At 40.7% G+C, this 23,846-nt stretch overlaps 1 protein-coding gene and 1 long non-coding RNA gene across 2 annotated transcripts in view; one reads left to right on the top strand and one right to left on the bottom strand.

Annotated features, from left to right (window-relative positions):
- Positions 1-23,846, bottom strand: part of LOC128755767 (collagen alpha-1(XXI) chain-like) — a 45,791-nt gene that overhangs the window by 15,773 nt on the left and 6,172 nt on the right. The window contains exons 5-26 of the mRNA XM_053859750.1: positions 23,342-23,458; positions 23,017-23,203; positions 22,758-22,923; positions 22,456-22,678; positions 20,059-20,232; positions 19,819-19,896; positions 19,702-19,713; positions 19,540-19,632; positions 19,424-19,477; positions 19,137-19,190; positions 18,999-19,052; positions 18,883-18,936; positions 18,482-18,535; positions 18,307-18,360; positions 10,231-10,275; positions 8,750-8,794; positions 8,621-8,674; positions 7,098-7,151; positions 5,682-5,735; positions 1,560-1,631; positions 1,454-1,489; positions 426-470 (exon numbers count right to left, since the gene is read on the bottom strand). Coding sequence (XP_053715725.1) covers positions 426-470; positions 1,454-1,489; positions 1,560-1,631; positions 5,682-5,735; positions 7,098-7,151; positions 8,621-8,674; positions 8,750-8,794; positions 10,231-10,275; positions 18,307-18,360; positions 18,482-18,535; positions 18,883-18,936; positions 18,999-19,052; positions 19,137-19,190; positions 19,424-19,477; positions 19,540-19,632; positions 19,702-19,713; positions 19,819-19,896; positions 20,059-20,232; positions 22,456-22,678; positions 22,758-22,923; positions 23,017-23,203; positions 23,342-23,458 — 1,779 coding nt within the window. The remainder of the gene's footprint in view (positions 1-425; positions 471-1,453; positions 1,490-1,559; positions 1,632-5,681; positions 5,736-7,097; positions 7,152-8,620; positions 8,675-8,749; positions 8,795-10,230; positions 10,276-18,306; positions 18,361-18,481; positions 18,536-18,882; positions 18,937-18,998; positions 19,053-19,136; positions 19,191-19,423; positions 19,478-19,539; positions 19,633-19,701; positions 19,714-19,818; positions 19,897-20,058; positions 20,233-22,455; positions 22,679-22,757; positions 22,924-23,016; positions 23,204-23,341; positions 23,459-23,846) is intronic.
- Positions 7,442-23,846, top strand: part of LOC128755768 (uncharacterized) — a 17,951-nt gene continuing 1,546 nt past the window's right edge. The window contains exons 1-2 of the long non-coding RNA XR_008414172.1: positions 7,442-7,526; positions 10,189-10,294. This is a non-coding gene — a long non-coding RNA (uncharacterized LOC128755768). The remainder of the gene's footprint in view (positions 7,527-10,188; positions 10,295-23,846) is intronic.

Below are 23,846 nucleotides of genomic sequence, written 5' to 3'. Positions count from 1 at the left end.
ATTTTTCATGGTCTGCGTAAACAAAGATATAATTGTGTGTCTTAAAATACAGAAGCCAGATGAATGTCATTGTGATTATATGCATAAACAGCAATTAGAAGTGTGTTAATAGCAGCGTCATGACGCATCAGTCACAGTGCACTCTCGCCGACTTCTGGCTTTTTTTTATCCATTTTTATGACGTTCGACATGGAGGAGGGAGGCCGTTCTCAAAATAGTGTCAGAGATTATTTTTCCTGAGGTTCGCTCCTTTTGTTATGATCATCACCCCATGTTCAAATACACAGAACTTACATAAGCAACTAAAAACCTTGTCCCCATGATCACACTGACGTTCCCCAAAATACACACAACTGCAATAGCCGAGCTGTTCAGAACATCTATGCTCTGCTGCCCCCTATTGAAAGCAAGAGACAGTAACTTACAGGTACACCAGGATCACCCGGATTTCCATCTCTGCCTCGCTCCCCCTGCAAACAGACGCACCAAAACTCCATCATTTACTTTTTTTTTTTTAACCCAGTATTGTGTGTGTAATTGTGTGTTTGGCAGCCAGGGATACGTGCTGCAGCCTGCAATCAATGTTTTGTTAGAGGATCTTGTGAGTGCACATCTTCAGTGAGTGTGTGCGAGCTGTGTGGATGTGTGTAAAACAAAAGGTCATGATTACAACTAGCAGCCAATAAGAGAAACCCACCGAGAGGGGATGGGAATTGGCGAGTGGTGACCTTTAACAAACCACACTTTTTAGCTCGCGTGTGGCTTTGCAACCTCATCCCGAAGCAGCTACGTGCACACTCACACACACATTCTCTCTCTCTTTCTGCTCCTCTGGGCCATCACTCTGTTCTGTGCTGCACATGAAGGCAACGGAGTGATTCACAGACTTGGTCCCTCGACTTTGTTCGCATACTGACAACAGCAGGATGTGGAGTGTGTTCCTCATGTTCCTTCTCTCATCAGGCAAAGTAACAGACAACAGAGCAGCTGATTTACTTGATCATTTATTCATTTTATTGTGCGTGGTTTGTAAGTAAAATCCATTTGTTATGATGAGAAATATGCTCCTCACCACACCTTTTGTTAAAACACCTGCTAGTTGCTGCATTTGTTTACAAATAGTAAAAAAAAAATGTCATTTACTGTCAGGCAAATCAGTTTCCTTCCTCTCCTCTCCAATATTTATTTTTATCTTTACTTTTATTTTTCATGCGTCTTCATAAGGAACATCCACAGATGGTATGGATATATAAAGTATTCTCTCTATATATTATATAAACCTAAACACGGATGAGAAAGATATAGTATTCTTGCCTTTTACAAGTCTTAATGCAACGCACAGGGCCACCAAGTGGACGCACTTATTGAGAACCTGGAACGATTCTTCATGGATGAGCTTTGTTTGCAGCCTCGATATCTATATGTGTATGAATCTAAGGTGAATGGAAAATACCTGTTTTCCTTTCGGACCCGTCTCCCCTGTCTCTCCCTGAAAATATAGAAATAGCATTAGAATAATGACTGAAGATAATGTTGAGGATACCAGAGTTAACACTTACTCTATGACCTTTAAACCCTGGTAGCCCAGCAGAACCGGGCAGCCCTGGTAATCCAGACTCACCGGTTGAACCCTGGCAAGGTGAAAGCATGTTAGAACTGATGGAAAAAAATGTGTCAATTTCTATAAATTTTTCAAAGATTTTAAATTCATTTCATTTAGATACAACACATACAGACACTTGTAATCTGAAGTTAAGAAATTAAATGTGACTAGTTTACCAGATTATTTACCTGATCATATGATGTATGTGACACACATTGAGACAATGATTCACCATTCAGAATATAAACCGGTTATTTTAAGAGGATTTACTAGTATTGAAATAAATGAAATAATCATTGATTCTTTGAGCGTACTGAAATAATAGTGAGGATCGTGTTTCATCTCCTTCCTCTCTCTTCTTTTTTGTGATTAATCCGGTATGAAAACATGTTCAGGTGGCTCACAAGACGTTCCAAAAAGCAGCATCTCCATTTGATGAAATGCTTGAATTGTCAAACACAATTCCATGGCTGAGCATTTTCGTTTATTGTAAATCGAATTAAAAGCACTATGATAACAATGATGGAATTTATTTACAGTGGCAATGTATGCTGACTGTATCTGCATTTCCATTTTAAAAATGTTTTGCCGGGAAACAGGTGGGAGGGTTGCTAATCAAACAGGACAGGTTGACATTTCTGGTCATAACGCTGCAGAAACGTTTCTCCCTCACCGGTGACATTAAACTCGCGTCTGTCATTGACAGTGAAAGTCAACTGCAGTCTGCTGGAATAAGAACTGGCTGACAGGATCAGAGGGAAGAGACAGAAAATGAGGTTGCTTCAGGGAAGAGAAAGCTGTCACCCGAATCACACCCTGATCCCTCAGAGGGAATTAATAGTGCCCTCAGTAATCCCGGCTGCCGTTTGAATTTTCAAGACCTCTCTTTTAAGTGTCCAAAAGTATTGGCCCTTTCAGAAACCTGTGATAAGGATGCCGCTGCTCCTTTTCATGGCTTCATTTTCCAACCCAATCATTTGATGCTGTATAGATGTTTTTCAAGCCTCAGAAGAAGGCGGCGGGTGGAATAAAAAGGATGCACTTGCGCCACCAAACGCAAGTCTGCCTTTCTAAAAGTAGATTATGGCTGTTTTACTGTCTTGGGGTCACATGTCATGTCCTGATCCGGAGCATCAAAGAGGATTTTGAGATGACTTGAAAGAAGACGAGGTGTTAAGAAACTGTGATTGCAGGAGGCCTGTGTCGTCTTCACTTAATGCCGTCCGCCATGATGGACTGTTGACCAGGCTCCCGTAACTCTGTTCACCCTGTGCCTCTGGATTTTTGGGCTCCACGATTGATCTCTCCCAGGAGAGCGAAGATCGGCCTCTATGTATCTGGGGCTCAGCAACAACTCAGCACACTGCTTTTTCCATGATGTACGGAGAAGGTTGTGAGTTTACAGTGGTGTGTGTTTACCTACCGGAGCTGCTGATAAAGAGCCATGAAACAGTGTTGTCATTCTCAAAGCCCACTAGATGTCACTCTCTGCTCCCTTAAGTTTGAACTTAAACGGTTGTTCACATGCAAAGTGACCAAAAGCAGCCAGAAAATTCAGATAGTTTTAGAAATTTCCACATCAATTCTCAGCACTTCCCCTCTTGCTAACCTGCCGAAGGGTGGAGCTTGAACACTCATCTTTGTAGGTCATGTAAAATAGGGTCATTTGAATTTGACCGAATCTGGGTCTGATTCCTTGTGTCGATTCTGGTTCCTCACGATCATCAGTTCTCATTCAGATGCCGCAGGTAGTCATGGTAGATGAGGTTTCAGGAAACGGCGTCCTAGTTTTCAGAGGCCACCAGATGGCGCTGTCTGCTGTACAATGCATATTGCACATATTCATAGAACCTGGGTTACATGAGTAACCATCATTTATTTAACTCTCTTTTTGACTGCAACACACTCCTTTGTGAAGTGTACATATTTGAAGCGCGTGTTCTCGCTCATGAAACCCAAGGCCAGGCAACAGATTCACACTGTAACAGCCACTAAAAGAAAAAAATAGAAATTCAGCAGACCGACCGATCAGGGCGCTAACTGTTCAAGGTCATGCAGAAGTGTTTCTTCCACATTTGTAATGTATTCATGCAGATGGAGATTATCAGGGATCCGGGTCAGCACCCGTCTTGTGAGCCACTCAGACATGTTTTCATACCTTAAAGGCCTTTTCATTCAGAGCCAATTCAACCGCCGATGAACTAACTTTCTGAGACCAATTTATGTTCCATCCATCTCCTGCTAGGAAATTCACATAAACGCACCTTGTCTGTCACTTGAGGCGTCTTATAATAACATACAACTCAACGTCCAATCGCCGCGTCACCTGATTGACATGTCTGGCACCGTGTTACAAATCCATCAGCTTTTTTCAGAACACATGAGCATCTATGACATTGTTTCCTCAGTCTTATCTCTTTGTTTACACATCCCAACCCCCTTGAAAGGATCAGAGACAAAACATCCTGTCACTTCTGTTGGCTTGAAAAACACATGACGTGACCCAGATCAAGGCGTTTGGATGATAATGTCTTGACTGGGTGCTGATGGCAATCACCCTGCTGCCTTAATAACTGTGGTGCTGCTGCAGCGCCGGCATCTGCCAAGAGGGCTTGTTATCTGCAACTTTTGAGACTTGATGTGATTGAATTTGCATTTTAAAAATTCATTTTAAGGATAGGGCTTGAGAAATCTTCTTTTTTTTTTTTTTGGTTTGGGGATGATAACGCTTGTTATCTGGCCTGATAGGATCAGAGAAATTAAAACTGCGGCTGTGACTTTGATTTTTTTTTTCCCCTTAAGAAGTGCTTGAATAGTGAAGAATGATGCAGATGAAAAATGTTTTGCGAGTCGGTGGTGTCCAGACTGAACAAACTCAGCCGCGAAGTTGGTGATGTGGTGGGGGTGAGAGTGGACTCTTTAGAGACGGTTATGGAGAGAAGGATGCTCCTGAAACTAAGGAGCATCCTGGACAACAACCCACCCCCATCAGCTCCTGGTCCAATACAGTAGCACATGGACCAACAGACTGAAACTACCCATCTGAAAGACCGAGCACCACAGGAAGTCCTTTCTTCCTGTGGCAATAAAAATGTACAATTCATCCCTGTAAAATTGAAGTGAAGGATTCTTTGGCACGGTATTCTGTTCATTCTGTTCTTGAATCTGCATTTTCTTGCACATTGTTTATAAGATCTTCTGCACAGTATTCTGCACTTTATATATATATATATATATATATATATATATATAATTTATAGTTATTTTACTTTAGAGATATTCATTTTATTGATTTTTTTTAGAGATTTTTATAGACATTTATATCATCTTATCATTATATGTTGTGTACAGAGCATGTTATGAACAGAATTTCCCTCAGGATTAATAAAGTTTTCTGATTCTGAAAACATGTTTCGTCTTGTATTAATATCGGCCTTTCACCTTCAGTAGCAAAATATAGAATCTATTCACTTTGGAGTGAGCAGCCAAATACAGATGTTATTGGTCCATTGACTGGTTGTTTTCATTGCACTAAACACTGGTGACTGGCTGGTGAAGTTTTATTTTCTGATTGGCAATTCCAGAATATGCTTCTCAAGAAGTTCAAATGGGTTTTGTTTTTCCTTGAGCTAAAGAGAGGAACTTATTCAGAGCTATAGAGCAGAGATGGAGCAACTGTTTGATTTCATTGATCCCCTGTCCTCTTTGGAAGCGGTTGTATCCTCAGGTCAGCCCACTATAGTGTCTGAGAATAAACAACTGTGGGCACGTCGGTGGCCCAGTTGTGACCCGGTAACATATGGGGGTTTACATGAATTAAGTCCTTTACAGTCTTCAAAAGTCAAACCTCCAAAAAAAAAAAGAAATGAAAATTAAATATATATTTTTGGTATTCATTTTAGCTTCATTTTTTTATTGCATTGTTTAATCTTTTTCTTAGTTCTGTTGATATTTTTTCACTTTTATTGAATATAATTATTCTTCTTACATTTGTAAAATCTGTTTTTTTTCCTGCAAAACTTAATTTCTATTTCAACTTTTTATTTTTTTATTTCAAAAATGACAAACGTCCACTTACTTTTTCACCTGGTGGACCAAAAGGACCAGCAGCACCTGGGTCACCACACTTGCCCTAAATGGGGAAAAAAACATTTTAAAAAATCTGTAATAATAACTAGAGCCGAAAATAAAAATAGAAACACTTTGTTAGTTCCATCCGCCAGAGACAGCACTGAATGCTCATGAATCATCAGCCCCAATCACATCAGTGGTGACTCACCTCTTTGGAGGAGCACAGGGTATTTACATTTTACTTTACCTGTCTTCCTTGCCTGAAGTAAATTTGTACAGAAATTTCAGGCCTATGTTTTGCAACAAACAAAATGTACATTCTCACATTTTTTGTCCGTTTTGACTCACATTTAAATACTTTGTTGTTGTTGTTTTTTTTTCATTTTACTTTCCCAACATTTCTTCTTCTTCTGTGAAAGATTGTGTTCCTCTGCCAGGTTATATTTCTTTGTATTTGTCCTCACATTTTTTGCTCAGAATGTAAAATAAAATTCAGCCACATCGCAAACCGAGAATGAAATAAATTCCACAAGCAGTGAGTGGCGATAATAAAATGTTCAAATGTATATTCAAGGTGTCAGTTTGGGCTGCTGTAAGTTGTATATTGCTGGGGAAAATGCTACTTTCTTTGTTATATATACACAAGCTTTTCAGCAGCACAGTTGTATTGTTTAAAGCTGTGAAGGTCTCATGTGTTATAACATTGAATATTGCTTTATTAAATGATATTGTTGTCCAAATATACTGCCAACATCTCCATAAACAAAGAATTTATGGAAAATGATGCGCTAATAATTATTGCAAATAAAATATGACAATGTCAGCTATTTTATCGGTCCATTACACACTAAATCATTTCATTGTATGTTACATTTCTGTGTATTTTTCTGACTGCCGACACTCTCTCTACGAATGAAAGTATGGAACACAGTGTCCAGAGTGGCCATCAGTTACATACAGTACGGTCCACGACTCATACTTGGCTGAAGGTCAGCGACACAGCCACACTGGTGTCTGTGCTTAAAGGCACTTAGAGTCACTTGCTTGATGTAAGCGGGAGAAATAATGGATCTGTGGAGGAGACCACGAACAGACGGGGATGGGCCACTTATCAGCAAACACAACCAACACTTCAATTAAGGCGACTGTTAAGGAGACCAAATAAGAGGTGCTTGTCAAAAGAAACAGGCGATAAGATCACAGCACTGAGCTGCAGTCATCATGGCTCTGCCAAGTAATGGGGTGTCAGGTTGAATTCTTAATTCTCTGATCAGACACCAGTGAGATTTGCTGTGAAACAAACTGAAGGCGACATTTTCACAGACGCCGTAAACAAACTGACAACGCAGACCAAATGTTGTCGTGCTGAAGCGCAGCGCTGGATTGGGTTGGGATGGTATTTTTAATGTTTGGCAGGACAGACCTTGGGTCCCTCTCGACCCAGCTCCCCTGGCAGCCCTCGAGGACCCTGAACTCCCTGGACAAAAAGAGACAGAGCATCAAAGGAATGAGAAAAAAAAAATTAAATGAGCATCTGCTTTGCAATAAAACTTTGCTCGAGCATGTTGATGGCCAGGGAGGTTGATGGAATTTATTTTAATTCTAATCAAGTGCCCACAGTTCTCTCCATTTGTCCAAAAATCAGACGAAAAAGAAGAGTTCTCACCATGTAACAGTAGCTTTTACTACCTCATGTTGACCGCATGAGGGCAGCAGAGTACACGAATAGCATGAAGTCCAGCGATCAGTCAATACATCATGGCCACTGAGTTTCACTGATCTACTCGACACCGTGCCACCTATTGCGGGATGGGTTTAACGGATGAAGGTGTTTAATATGTGAAAGTTTAAGGTGAGCTGATTTACATTGATAGAGTTCTGGTTTTGAATTTAAGATTCCTCTGAAAGAGAGGAAGAGGCTGAATGGGGTTTACATTCACACACATTCAAATACACATTTCACAGGTATAAACTTAAACTCCTTGTATGGTAGATAATGTAAGATATTCTCCTGTATATTATAGTTGATGCATATCCTACTGTTGGGTAATCTTTGTTTTGTGTACTCCAGTTAGAAGGGTCCAATTCCAGGAGCCACCGAGCTCTACGTCCAGTAGGATCCTTGTCAATCGACATGGCATCATCCGTTATGATACTGAAAGAAGCTGCACCAGTATAGTGTCGGAACTGTCTCACGGCCCACACAATTGCCCATAACTCACGGTCAAAGATGGCCCACAACACACTAATGCAGACGCTCCTTCTCGGCGTCCTCATCTTGGTGTGTCAGTGAAAGATGCTGTGACCGAACCTCAGACATTTGTGAACAGTGTTAGTTCGCAATTGAGTCCATGGGTTGGGGAAGAATTTCAGTCATCCGTTCAGTCAAAGCCTGTGGTATCCAGTACTGGACGGCAGATTAAGAAGCCTGTTCACTTGGAAGATTTTGTCACTTATTAAAGGGTGAAGTTTGAACCATATTTGTTTCGGTCACTACTACATTTTTATCTTTTCATGTGTGTAAGTTTGGGGCATACACGGTTAGATGTGTAAAATGAAGAGGATTGAATGTGTTTGTATGTTGTTTTGCACTTTGTTTAGAAACGGGGAGGTTTCTTTTCCAGGGGGTGGGAGATACGAAAGGTACTCTGTGTCTTGCTGATGCGTATCCTACTGTTGAGTAATCTTTTATTTTGAAGGGAGAGGAAGTGACGGTCTCACTGTTCGGTGTTGTCGAAGTTGGCGACTGGGAAAGAAGAAATATAGATGCGTGTTGCACACTTGGGAGAACTACAGCCTCCTTGTAATCATTCGCATTGAACTAAAGGCACGGCTACAATAATAATAAAAAAAAAAGTGTTTCCATCATAGTCCACCGTAGACTGATCATTTCACTTTATAACATCAGTTATATAAGACATTTTGGGACAAATAAAGATCACAAACCAGAGGCCCCTTTAATCCGGGTGGACCTGGAGGACCTGGAGACCCTTGCTCTCCCTGAGAAAAAATAATAAAAGTAAAACAATATGTTGTGAAGTCAGTTTCAAGGTACTTGGGTCAGAAGTTTCCTACCTGGGGTCCCTCCAGTCCGGCTTTTCCGGGCGGTCCGGGAGCACCCTGATGGTAAAGTTGAAAGGGAAATCACAACTCTTTCATGATTTAGAATTATAATAGCTCATTGATGCGTTTCAAATCATTTTAGGTGACTTCAAACAACAATTGTCACGTGTTTTTATTGGCATTAAAATTTGTATTATTTATTTTATTTGATGATTAGTGATAAAAGTGACTTCAATATTGTTGGACTGGACATTTCAAAAGTTTTTCAGGTGCATCTCCTGCCATCTCCTTATGATCCCAGTACAAGGCCTTTGCGTGTTACGACGCTGGTAAAGCTGCAACATCAACAGGCAGCGTTAAACATTTAAAAAAGGTTTAACAAGTATTGTTTTTCCCACAAGTGTCTCGCTTGAGCACCAACTTGACGAGGAGAGGGCTTTTAACCCATATTCAACAGGAATAAAAGTTTATAGTGGAAAGTAGCTGCTAGGATGCATTAAGAGCGCTGTTTGCTTTATTTGTGCTTGGTCTTCTGCGGCGTGGGGTGGGACAGTGATGCGTTTTGCAGGCTGGAATTTTAAGAGACATAGCATGTTAACATCAGAACATTTCACAGCATGAAGTTATTTTAATCTTTTCTCACTGTTAAAATAAAATTCAGCCACATTGCAAACTGAGAATGGAATAAATTCCACAAGCAGTGAGTGGCGATAATAAAAATGTTCAAACGTATATTCAAGGCTGTAGATGTCAGTTTTCAGTTGTACATTGCTGGGAAAAATGCCACTTTCTTTATTATATATTCATAAGATTTTCTGCAGCACAGTTGTATTGTTTAAAGCTGTGAAGGTCTCACCATCTTCCTGACACAACTGTGTGTTATAACATTGAATATGGCTTTATTGAATAATATTGTTTTCAAAATATGCTGCCAACATGTCCATAAACAAAGATGGTGTTTATGGAATAGATGCGCTAATAATTATTCGTCATTCAGTGGGCTATGAAGATATCTGAGTCAACTAAAGTAGGAAAAAGTCAAGTGTTTTATCACTATTAATATGAGGTCCATTAAACTCTAAATCATTGACAGACAGCTAGTATGAGTTACCGAGCCATTTTCTCAAGAAAAGTACATCAGTATTGATTTTGAAGAGCCACTTACACTTCTGTTCATAAAGCCTGTTCTTCATTTTCTGCATGCATTTGTTGAAGTATAATTTTCCTTGTGTTTTATTGATATCAATCAAGAAATTTCAACTGCCGGGTTGCATCGCTGCCACTTGTAGTTTCACACACTATAAACTACACTAACTTCAGTTTTTCTCTCTAGATATTTCAGGCATTTTAAATATCATTTTATATTTTGTTTTAAAACCCTCAATCGTGCAAACTAAGTGCAATTGAATGAGTGAATGACCAAATAAATCTTGAAAAATGTCTTGTTTTAGGTCAATGACCATAAAGTGGTGTCACTGGTTCAATTCACTCACCGGCGATCCTCGCGCCCCAGCGGCACCGATCGGTCCAGGATCTCCCTGAGGACACACATCACAGGTCAGAGCATCCAAAACATGACATCAAGGATGAATCATGTTCATATTTCAGCATTTATTTTCAAAGAAACAAGTCGACTCTATACTTTTAGAGTCCCTTCCCTGTTTTAGAGCTTGGAAAGCTAATGCTGACATTCGTGAACCACCAGTACTTTATTTTTAACTTAACAATATGAGTACTTGAAATATATTTAAGTGCTAATGAAATGATAACTAATATATATCAACTCAGTCCCAAAGGGCAGCACATAGTTTGATGAAGTTTTCTAAACTCTCACTCCTGCTGTTCACATCTGCACTGTTTTACACTCAGCATATCTGTCCAGTCAGACAAAGGCAGCGTTTAAAAAGATTCTTATTCGACACATCTGCTGGACTGGCGCAGCACTTTCATTTAAAACCTAAACTTGGTGGGCTGTGCTGTTATTAAAAGTGTATTTATACGCAGACACAGTGAAATCCTGTGAGGTTTCTGGTGAATGTAAACTTGCTTGTTTGGCGCTTTTGGGGCTTCATCTCGGCTGGTGACGCATGGACACCAGCAGTGCGGCTGGTCCTGTGGTCTCAGATATGTCAGTAAGCTGTCGGCTTGTTAAAAAACAAAAGAGGAGCCACAAACAAACGGCAAAGTTGAGCCACAACACAACACATTAAAGCTTGGACCGGCCGCAGGACGGTGAAGTCGCCTGTCTGTGACATAGCTGAGGAGCGCGAAGCCGGTTCCGGCAAACTACTATCTGGCCACACTGGCAGCAAACATGGGAAACAAGCTGTTAAACATATTCTGGTGTTTTAAGAGCATGTTTTATTTTGTCTGCCTGTACTTGCTGAACCAGTTTACTGGAATCCGCTGGGAGGCCTGAGTGGGAATATAAATGTCTAATAATTTCACCTTAATAAGAAGACGCGGATGGAAGTTAAGCACGCGCTCGCACCAGTTCATGCTTGTAATACACAAATAATGGAATCAATGGAAATGAATTCAGCCGTGGAAAACTTGAAATCGTGCTCCAAAGTCTTTTCACTGTCAGTAACAGCTTGATACATTAAATATGAAAGCATTTATATTCAGTTTATTAATGAATTTAGACCATCTGCTGAAATACATGATTTTATAGAGACTATAAACAAAATTCTTTAAAATAAACAAGAAATATGTGTTACATTAAAACTTTGAATCATTGTTCAAACTTCCATTTTGTCTTGGTCACCCTCCCTGGTCTATCCTCCTCACGTCATCCTTGATCCATGAAACACATCGGTCGTCTTCCTTTCCTTCTTTTGCCTGGAACCTCCAGATCTAACATTCCTGGTCCAGCACTGTCTCTCCTCTCCACGTGTCCAAACCATCTGGCCTCAGTAGCTTTGTCACCCAACTTTCCTACAGCGGCTGTTCCCCTGATTTACTGGTCTCCAATCTGTCCTTGCAAGTCTCTCCCACTGAAAATACATCCCTTCCTTGATCATGAATTAAGAAAAAAAAAACTGTGAGAGGAAACTCTGAGGAGGAGATCAATACATGCAGTAGGTCATTTTAATTCTGGCTCACTGCTATTGGAGTGTGTTCAAAGAACAGCTGAAACAAGTCGATAAAAATCATGTCAGATAAAGTCAAACTGATATAATGAGTCAAAACCAAACAGCATTTATGAAGCCACCGGTAATAAATGATCATGACAATGTTATTACCAACGTCAGTATATTTATGTCTGACTAGTCTAAATCATTTTTATTTCAGGAGTGAACGCTCTTGTGGCATCTGGGTAAAACAGGATTTATTAAAACTAAATCAAAGAAATGAAGTGTGGTGAAAAAGAGGGGGTTTGGGACGGACCATTTTCACTTCCTCTTAAAATAGCACCAAACAATTTGGCTGTCATTGGGTCCAAGTAGCAACGCTGACTTAATTAAAGAGTACATTTGACGGAGGTCAACCCTGACCTGTGGGATTAGTCACAAGTAGGACAGATACCATGACATGAAGGAGCTGGCTGTGGAGATCCGAGTCACGTTGGGGAGAACAGAAAAAAGGACAACACAAGGGCACAGATCCAGTCTGGCTTTGAATGAGCTCTGATGTTGGTGAAGACTGAAGACATTAAGTAATCGGGTTACCACCAATATAGAACGATAAAGATAAATGATGTTTGATCATTGTTCAACTTCCCTCCATTGAAGACAGCAAAAGTGGAAGCAGTGGTCAGTTCATTTTTCAAGCACAAAAATGTACTTTAAAGAGTGTGTATGTTGACATAACAACATAACATAGCACTCTTTGGTGTGGTCATGTGACAGTTATGATCGAAGATGAAGATCTTCGATCATAACTGTCACATGACATTAAAAAAATGTAAGTAAAAAAATTATGCTCCACTTGATCGAGATGTGCAGCAGCAGGTGCTCAATATTATGAACAGATGGCTTGCTAATACTGAAACCTGGTTATCATTACTCGACTTATATCGGCGGTGTGGCTCTCGCGCAGGCTAGCAACGCAGCCTCCGCTCCTGTTTTAATGTCTCCCCATGGTCCGCAAGTAAAAACCAGAGAGGCAGCAGACCTCATAATTACACAGTAGAGACGCCCGCCACAGCCACAATAAATGACATAAATCTTTGGCTGGAGAACAAGAGAAAGCAGACAGGAGTGCAGCCCAAATGTGCAACTTGTGTATTGTTACAGAGACGACTAGCTACATTGTCATTAAAATTACACATGAGCTCTGAAATATATACCTGTAAAAAAAATACAAGAGGAAGAGGGAAGTGAATGAGTTGATGGAAATATGATTTAAGCCACTATACAGCTTGAATATGACCAATATATTGCAAGGCCAGTATTTAAATGAGCTATATTTTAATGGTAATCTCATGACTTGTATGAAGTGCTGGATCCATGTCCAGTTTCCTGGGATTGGCAGGGTCTTATCTACACTCGACACAAGCGGCTGATGCGTCAGAGTTTGCAGAGAGTCCTTCATGTGACATCCCTGCTCCTCAATAACCTCATCACAAGAAACCATCTGTAGGAGATCTATATGGTTCAAATCCAATTTGAGCCCATATAGGACACGTCGAGGACGTGACTCAATAGTGCATGTGAAAACCTCTTGTGCACAACATAAACATGTGAATATGTTTTGATACACAAAATGGCTTTTGTTTCACATCTACGTAGACAAGGTTATTGTTGTTCACAAAAAAATTAGACTGTTTTTTTCCAAAACAAGTAGAGTACACATTTGACTACTGATACCGAATACTTACGAAATCATACATAAAGTTACTTTGAGTTTTTTCTATTTTTCCATATATATTGTTCATTGATCAACATTCCTGAGTATGTTTCTTGAAGCATTTTTGTTGAGAGCGCAGAACCAAAAAACTACTAACAGAAGTTATATTTCCTGTTTACAAAACTAATGAATAACTTAAATTCCAGTGAAACTTTATTTCTTTGTATTTTTATTTCATACTGTAGCTTTTTGAGATGATTTAAATCTCTATCTATTTTGGCTCTGCTAGTTTCACAGCTGCCATCATAAAGCCACTCAAGTCATATGTTGAAAACCTGGCAAAAATTAGGAGAGTTTTTTGTTCAACAGCTTATAAAAACAAAAAAAAAAGTCATAAATATCAATTAAACATGAATTAAAACAAGCAAGCTGGCTGTCAAAAAAAACAACAACTAACTGAATTTAAAAGGCTGTGAGTCAAAATGAAATCCACAACAATAATAACCTCCGTCACAGGTGAGCCCTCCTTTCCACTCGCACCCCACAGAGAAAGTCATCTCTCTATACAAACTCCTCCCGCCGACAATGACGGCCCTTAAGTTTGAGGAAGCATCCTGAGACCATTATACGCTCAGTTACTGTAAAGTCCTGTGTTGGAGGGCTGTCGGGGGAATCGTGTCATTAGCCTCTGGAGTAAAATAACACTCAATTACCCTCCGAAATAACCCCGATTCATCAGCCAATTTTACAGCATGGTGGTGAAATGTAGTGCCATCATTGTAACTAAGTGTTTATGAGTAGTTTCCCAGATGGCCAAATTTTGTAGGTCACCTCAGTTCAGCGCTGCTTTGTTAGGAAGAGATATGGAGCCGTCATTTCGTGGAGAGCAGCGGCTCTGTCATATTAATGCATCATTTTCAAGGGGATAAAAATCAATCCATAAGCATCTGCTGTGGACCCAAGAACACAGGAATCAATCTGGATTTTATCGCTTTTATTCTGGGTCGCTCATTTATAGGGTTGATGCTAAACCTGCTCTAGCGTCACTGCCCCCCATAATTACAGACAAGGCTGAAAAATATCCCCCTTGTTAACCTCACGGGAGCATCTCACTCCGCTTTGAAACTACACTTCTGATTTACATTTTTTGTCTACATTTCCTTTATTGTACAGAATTACAGAGGTGTGTCTGGCGCCAGTCATTTTAACTCATTTGAACCACGAAAGTTAAAATTCCGTCAAGTGAAGTTTGACTCAGTTTTATATGAATATATGATCACAGACCATGTCGAGGGCTGCGGGGTTTGTGTGGGACGTTGAGTGTGTTTGTCACAAGTGGGTGGACAGGAATGTTTACGGTTCACGAGGAACTTTCCCGAGGCAGCGACCACACTCAGAGCTCAGTTGTTTCTGCATTGAACCCCGGGGCAGTTCTTGGATTCCAGATTTCCTGCTGCTGTCTGGAATCTAGATGCTGAGATGATGCTACAATGAATAAGGTTGGAGTCTTTTCAAGCGATTATATAGGTTTTGTGTTCGTCGCCACTTGTCTGTCTGCAAAAATAACTGCTCTCAGTGAAAGTTTTCAGGACATCTCGATAAAGGAGCAGGGGACAGAGAGCAATTTTTAACAGACAGTTTTATACTTGCAGATATGAACAATATATGTTTTCATATTTGGAGCACTGCACTCATTTTGGTACAAGGAAGGGATGCCACTCAGGCGACCCCAAGTCCTTTACAAACAGCATCAACCTAGAACAGACCTGGGTGGATCCATGCTGCCCTCAAGAGGAACAACTATATAAAACTGATCACGAAGAAAAGTTGCTGAAAACAACCTATATAAACGACATATTTTTGTTTATTCTCCTGTCTTTTAATTGGTTAATATTTCTTGTCCCTTAAAATATTTTGGGAAGTTTTGTCCACAGTCCCTTGAGGAAAAAATGATCAAATAATAAGAGACACAATCAAACAACAAAAAATTCTTCTTTCTTCATGCTTTCTTGTTTTTTAACCATGTCATGGCATGATTTCACCTGTTTATATCCTTGCTAACAATACAAGTTTTGGCTGTCTTACAGTAGTCTCTGGATATAATATAGCTCCATAGGAAATGTAATTCTCCACCCTTGCTCTAGAACTATAGTAATTACACTTGCCGACCGCTTCAGTCACACTTTTACTCGCACAACTGCAGTAATGACCACTAACTATGTGTGAATAAAATATCATGATAATACAAATGTGTGTGACATTAAATGTGATAAGCATCTCAGAATATAGAATCCATATAATGCTGTTTAAAAAAAAAAAAAAACATTCCAAGCAAAGGGTGTAGGCAGACAGGACTCTTAAAACTTCACTCTTGAAAAATGTGTGACTAAAGATGAATAGTTGCCTCGCTTCGAAATGATCACGTAGCTTTCGAAACATTGTCATTTGAATGGGAACTCTTCCCAGTGAAGTCCATTCTGTGGCACAGCGAAGATGTTACGATCCCCAGTTTCCCACAACATGAGGACGTGACCTCAGTACCCTCTGGTTTAACATGCGATCTAAAGGCACAGTTGTAAACAATGACATGGTGCAATTACTTTAAGCATACAAGCAACCAGACAGCAAGGTTTTATCACAGCTAATTGTCCAACTTGTTTTCACATCTGTGAGCTTCTTGCTGCGGTTTGGAATCCAGCGCTGTGTTGTCAACTGAATGTCTGTTTCCTGTTTGATCCGTCAGATTAAGCGGCTCAAAGTGACATGTAATTTTGTGAATAAAAAGTGAACATTATCACCATGGTGTTTCCTTGGATTTGTGTTTCCTCTACTCATCGCCATGGAAACCAGGCAGGTCTCTCTGAACAATTAGGAGGGTTAATGTGCCTTGACAGGTTGCGGGGAGATATTTGAACTGTTTGTTGAAGCGACAACATCTGTGGAGAAAACTGTTCCAGGAACGACTGATATGTTGAGTTATCTGGCGCTGCGATTGGAGTCAGACGCTCAACTGTTGTTGCAGCTCTTGTCTAGATAAGATTGGGATCAAAGTTAATGACTTCAAGCGACTCCTCAGTGACCAGCTTGAACTGAGAATCTCAGTTTAGTGAGAGTGAAAACTTTAAATCAAAGATCAGAAGGGGGAATCCGAATGAATGGGTGTGATCAGTTTCCTATATGTAAGACACCATGTGAACTTGAACATATTTTATTTTGAAATGTAGACCTCATGAAAGCTCAAGAGGACATCCGGTTTTAAATCATTGGCCACTCTGATCTGCCTCATATCGACATTTTAACTGTTCTTTTTCACGCTGCGTCCCACAAACAAGTACCTTCATGTACTTGGATTACTATTTAATACCAGTTTTCCTTAAAGTGATATAAGTGTTCCTTAAATCACTTTTCATTTGCCCAGATTTATTATAAAACACTTTGGCAGCAAGGATAGAGAGGCCAGATGGTTTGGACATGTGGAGAGGAAAGACAGAGTCGGACCAAGAAGGTTGGAGATGGAGATACTTGAGAAATAAAAGGAGAACGGGAAGTCAACGCTTGAGGTTCAATGACGTTGAATGAACGTTGACATGAAGTGGAAAGGTGAGACGATGAAAATGGTCAAGATGGGCAAAGGCCAGTGATGAGATATAATCCCTCCACTGGGTCCTGAGTCAACCCCTCAGTCTCCTCCCAGATGAAACGCCTCAATAGGGAGGCGCCATGGGGGCATCCACATAAGATGCCCAAACCAACCCGTCTGGCCTTGTTTCAACGTGGAGAAGCAGCAGCTCTAGTCCGTATCTCTCCCGAGAAACAGAACTCCTCACCCACTCTCTAAAGGAGACACCGGCCTAAAGGCAAAGAAAACTCATTTTCGCCGCTTGTATCCGAGATCTCTTTCCATTTCCCGCATTGCCTCTTGGCTCAGCTCTCTTCCATCAACTATTCCTCTTTGATAAATCATCATTACACCCAGGTACAAGAGCAAAGGGACATCAAAACCTATTTAACAGCATGACTTGCTGATTCATAAAAAGAACAACAGTATACTATTATAGAGAAAAACATACATAAGGACTGAAAGTAATTCTCACAACTATTATATCCACTTTCTAATTTCATATCTCACTCATGGACAAAGTGCTGTTGAGCAAAACCGCACTCCTACACAAGTGTCAACTAAATAAAACAGATGTGGCAGCAGAGAAACGGCGGTCGGCGTGGCCATGAATGAAGGAAAACATGCACACATCTGTGAGCAGGAGCGCCTGCTCGTACGCCCACCCGCTACAAGTGCCTGCTGCTATTTTCAGTCCTCTGAACTTCTTTGAGCCCTCATGCCGTCTGCATGCTCAGTAATTATGGACTCTTCCTGTTATCATAATAAACGACTTTCACCCGCCGTCTGCATGTGTTCAAGAGTGTGTTGGAGGAACGAGGAACATAAAATGCATCTGTGTGTGGACACAATTTTCAAACACACTATCAAAACACATGCTGAAATAGCTAAATAAATGTGTTCACTTATAGCGTGTAGTTACAAGACTTGTAAATTATATATTGGATTTTCCAACTCACTTTACCTTTTTCACTTTAGTACTGTATATGGTTCGATTAATATCTTGATCCTGGTCACGTCTTGTCATTTGGAGGTGAACCACTTGTTTAGCACCTTTAGGTTAGTGTCACACTGTTGGTTCCCAGGCATGTGTTTTGCAAACTTTTGACAGCTTTACATGAAAGTACTATAAATAATTGTAGCTTGCTGGAAAGCTTACCTTCTGTCCTGGTGTTCCAATGAGTCCACTTGGGCCTGGCACTCCTGGATCCCCCTAAAACGTAAAAATGCTCTGTTTAGACTACTCACATCACTTTGCTCTTGGATTCTGTGTAGCATTTGAGTGATCGAATCAGTTTTAAACTCCTCAACATGAACATAGAACGTGAACTGACCCTCAGTCCAGGCTGCCCGACGGGTCCTTGCTCCCCTCTTTCGCCACGAACACCCTGCATACATAAAAGAAATTAAAACTCCAACTTAACTATTAACATTCCATCCCTATCCTTCCTTAGTCACAGATATTTCTGAGGGCTGCTGATGCAGAACTATTGCAGAAACATGCACTTTAACTGATTTAAGGTGAAGAACAGAGTGCAGCAATGGTTGCAAAAATAGAGAGGTTTTGAGTGGGAGTGACCAGGAAGAATAAGATTAGAAATGAGTGCTCCAGTAGTGGAGAAGTTTGGAGATAAAGTCCAGACTGAGATGGAGAGGACCATGATGGACACATTTTGGAGATTGAAAATGTGACCCCAAAACAAACTGGGTCGTAAGACAAACATTTGAATCTTACTTTCGGGCCTGGGGCTCCTGGTTCTCCCTGAAATCCTGGATCTCCTGTCTCTCCCTTGAACAGAGAGCCATTGAGAGGAACATGGTTGTCGCTCATGAATTTCCTTCCAGTCATACCTTGTCTCCTGTTAGTCCACGTTCCCCTTTTGCACCTGGTGGACCATCTTCTCCCTGTAATGAAGCATTTGAAAATAATTCATGATATTTGACTGAATGAATTTGAAATACCTGGAGGAAAATGATTATTTTAATTACCTTCACCCCTGGAAGACCAGGCGGCCCAGAATCTCCAGGTTTCCCGTTTTTGCCCTTAAAGTGGAGGTAGGGAATAGAAACAATATGTTAGTTCTAGTTAGATCAAAACATAACCTTTTCATTTTTTATTTCACTTTTAACGTCTTCCATTATTGCAACTATCATTGAGCAGAATATCACATTGGATCCTCACTATTCTTGGATGATAACAAACGAATGTCACAGTGCAAAATATGAATTCAAAAAAAGAATTCAGCAAATAAAGGAGGGACACATTCCGTACTCACAGGCCTGCCTACAGCTCCCGGTGCTCCTCTATTGCCCTTCTCACCCCGAGAACCCTGTAAGAATTCCAGTTCAAACCACGTCTTATGTCTAATTTTCTCTACAAACATTGTGTTACCATGTTCCCCGGAGGCCCCTGTAGACCTGGTGGCCCGACAAACACACAGTTGCAGTCCTCCTCTTCCTCAGTGGCTGTTCGATTCAACGGACACTGAAGAAACAGGAAATTGATTTCCTCGACGGAATTTTAAAAACAGCCACTATATATTCTTTGACTTACCCTTTCATCGTCCTGGGCAGTGTCAGATGGGGAAGACAATGCAGATTCAGTTTTTTATTTCAGATTTCTTTTGTTTTAAGCATTGAATTCATCTGCGAAAATAGATGGGAGTCTCACCACTGAGTATATCTCACACGCCGTCTCCCGCTCACTCTGGTGGGGGTCACAGTACAGACGCAACTTTTGAATTTCCACCTGAGTAGAAGAGGAGGGTGTTACCCACAGTGCACTGCTGGACTCTTGAGTTTAACCCCTAATTCAAAGCTATTTTGCAAGCAACTAAAATGACATGTCGCCCCCAAAATTAAACACTTTCTGCCATTCAAAACATGATGCGTCGCTGTGTTTAAAACTCACAGGCACAGTGATGTCTGTTCCTCTCTTCTTGGCCACCTGCGTCTCTCCGTTGATGTAAATTGGCTCCACGGGATCCAGGGACATTTCCTGGATCAGTTCATCATCAAGGAAACCCGTGACTTGGCCCGGCCGGACCAGAAGCTTGAGCTGATGCCACTTTCCATCATAAAGACTCTGTGATGAGGACACAAAAGTAAAGTTCAGGAATGTTGGTCCTCCCGGTTTCCAAACATAAAGATGCATTCAGCCGGGCTTGTTCGTGAGAAAGACACCTTTCTTTCATGTCACTTGGACGGCAAGACAATTATTAACTTGTCAAAGAGTTGAGCCATTTCTGCTGGTGCCTGAGCCCGAACCCTGCTTCTGCCAGAGATGCTTGACTTAGAACTGCTCCGTAAATAAATGTCCTTTAAGCATTAAAACCCCAAAGAGCTCTCTTTTTCCATCACAAGGAGCTCACCACGCACCGAGGCAGGGATGTACAGAGCTTCAATTGTTTCATCGGCACCCCCCGCCCCTCCACCACCACGCCTCAACCATCATCTCCAAATGACAAATCACAGGCGTCTACCTTGTGCCACATCAAACCAAATCACATCATACAACTGCAAACAGAATCTCAAGGTAATTATATCCTCCCTCTGAGCTGCACTGCCAAGGGAAGTCAGGGGCAGGATTCTCAGTTAAAACAACCCGACAGGATGTGTTATTACCTTGGGCTGCCATGGAGACAAAGACACGCGCTCCTTCTGCGACACATGCAGAGGCTGACTTTCCACTGGGGAATATAGTTCTATGGAAACGTTCCGTTCACCCGCCATCACGCGATGATGAGGGTTTACATTGAACTGAACGTTCATTATGCTTGTTCACAAAGAGCACATTGGGATGTCCTTAAAACATTCTTTCCCAGAGTGTCATTTTCAGGGAGTCGTACGTAAAACGTAATATAATTATAAGTTTGCGACAAAAGATGTAGAAACGGAGGGCAGTGATGATGCATACAAGATGAAAGGTTATAGTGAGGACATCTCATTTCATCAGGTGTAAAAAAGTAGAGCAGGGACTTCACAACATGTTTATTTTCATTTAAAGATAAAATAATAATATATAAATTGGCTTCCACGGGGGGCGTTTTGCGGTAGGTTTGTGGGGCTTCATGAATCTCTGTCCTCATCCTCAGAGCCCCTCTAGATGGCACTATGCTCTAAAACATTTGTATTTGAACATCCAATTTAGTTCATTTTTTTTTTACCAGGAGCGCCACCTAGTGTCCTCTGAAAATGAGCACTGTGTTTCATAAAGCCTCTACAGCCACTTTCTTAGTGTAGTAGTTCAGCATTACACAATGTGACGCCATCACCAATACATCCATGATGAAAGAGACTAAACCAGGGTAGGTTAAAAAAAACTTGAATAACTTATATAACATACAGTGTACTGTATATAACTTAAATAACTTAAATTTGATAAATCTGGTGTGAAATATGAAAAATGATTCATCATGATTAATTCATTTTAAAAGCTTATTACTTATTATGATATTTATTTATCGTGTCCCAACCCCAATAAGGTAATTTCATTCAAAATGTATGACAAAAAACAGGTTGAAAAATAAGGTTCGTATGAGCATATAGATAGATTTATTAATGTTATTAATCTCCGAATAGAAATTCCCGAACACAAAAGTAATAATAATAATATATATTATTAATATATAATAATAAATAATAATAATATAATTTGTGATGAGAAATTCTCATCACAAAAAAAATCAGGGCTGTAACTTCTGAGCTAATGTTTGTTAAATAAGCATAAACCAAATTAATAAATGAATTCATTCAAATAATCCAGATTGTTCATGTGTAAACTGTCGTTCAGGTGGAACATTTATTGCTGCACCAATTTTAGGTGCACTACATTATACAAACCAACCAAAACATCCATGATGAGGGGCTGTAAGTGAGACGGAAATGTTAAGTTTAAAAACCTCCTGATGTTCTGTGCAGTTTGGCAGCAAAGAGCAGCAAAAGGTTTAATGGCCACGTGGACAGATGCAATTTAAATTTGATCAATCTGGTGTCACATACTGAATTATCGTGATAATCTATTTATTTTTATCAAGCCTCACCCCTGAAAATAAATAAACATGCACGTCATTACATCCATTTTTGTATTTTTATGTATTTCCCGCTACACAAGGTTGTGTTCATTATTATTAGTTGAGTTAATTTATTTGTTTATTTTGTGCAGCGCCTTGACCTTTCACCTGGATCTGATTTAGTGGCCAGATGATTTACCCAGAACAATAATAACAACAATAATACCAATCGTCAGCAATAGTCACAAAATACAGGGAAATGTAAGAAATTCTTGATCAGACATGAAGAAGCAAACCTGAAAAGAGTCTCTGAAAACAACTCTCTGCTGCCTCCGCATTCGACTTGTCGCAGTGAAGACGACCGTTTTGTCTCTTCCGCTCAGCGAGACGGCAACCTGGACCTCCTTATCCTTTGACCGGACCCTCCACAGGTCATAGGTCAACTTTGCGGAGGCTCCTTTCAGTCGTATGGTGGCGACAAAGACATATGATGGTGGGAGGCCCTCCGGAAAGATCTCCCTGGTGGATAGAGGATCGTGATGAAATCAAATGATTTACCGCAGAATGTGACAGTAAAGTGTCCAGCTAAATACACTACCTGGTCTTCTCAGTAATATCAGTGGAGGTAGAGAGCATGTAGGCCGTCTCTGTGAGCAGGGAGCCAGGTATTTTTTCCGACTTCGACAGGATGTTCAAACCCAGCATCAGCTCAAAGCCTTTTTCGTCTCGAGATGCGACCGGAATTCTTGTTGGACACACAGACTCTAGGAAGAAAGAGAAATCATTTAGAAATCCATTTAATTTATCTGGTGGTCTGATCATTGTAAACATCCAACCCCTCACAACTTCTAACTGACCTTCACAAAGCTTCTGTTCCATGGAGTCTCGAATACGCTCAATGTTGGTGTAGTCCTCTGCATACAGGACATAGGTGGATGACGGCTTATTGGCAATAGACACAAGCTCCGAGGTCGTGATCTCGCTGCCAACTCCGACTGCAAACACTGTGACGCCTTGAGCTCGCGCCTCCATGCTGGCGTCCACCTAGGGAAACAAGTAATCGTCCATTGAAAGGCAGTGTAAAAGGAAGGCTTTGTTTAGATGAAAAATGCTGGAAAATATTTTAAGAATTAAGAAGATTTGAACGACATTGACATGCTTATTTTGGTGCGACACACTGACCACATCGTCTTGAGACTTGCCATCGGTCACCACCACAGCAATGCGGTTCTTGACTTTACTGGCTCGCTGGGAGGATGGAAACACGTGGTCCACTGCAAACTTGATTGCTCTGCCCGTCTTGAGAAGACAACAGTGAATAAATATGGTGCCATGTTTTGCTAAGTCGGCGCACACTGAGGTTGTACAATCATTACTAGCACAGTGAAAAAATAAAAGAGAAGACCATTGGAGGATCTGTCTTTGGTGAACTGGGGTTCGGACAAACCAGTGTCCAGATCTTTGGTGAGCATTTTTTCTAGAAGACAACCCCAACTTAGTCGGGACTTGTCACCCTTCTTGCGAAACGGCGTTAGAATTAGGATCAGAAATGGGTCACATTTCGAGTCAGATGGATTTGAAGGGACCCATGAGATGGGGAGTCAAAGCTATGTGGAGCTTGTGATGGAACCATAGGTTTGTGTTTGTGTTCAGAGTGATTAACAAGGAGTGTAAACGTCATTTCCTT

The sequence above is a fragment of the Synchiropus splendidus genome, chromosome 3 (genome assembly GCF_027744825.2).
Source record: "Synchiropus splendidus isolate RoL2022-P1 chromosome 3, RoL_Sspl_1.0, whole genome shotgun sequence".
In the NCBI taxonomy this organism is placed as follows: Eukaryota; Metazoa; Chordata; class Actinopteri; order Syngnathiformes; family Callionymidae; genus Synchiropus; species Synchiropus splendidus.
The sequence above is the reverse complement of the archived record's forward strand: the minus strand, read 5'-3'. Positions and strand labels throughout refer to the sequence as shown.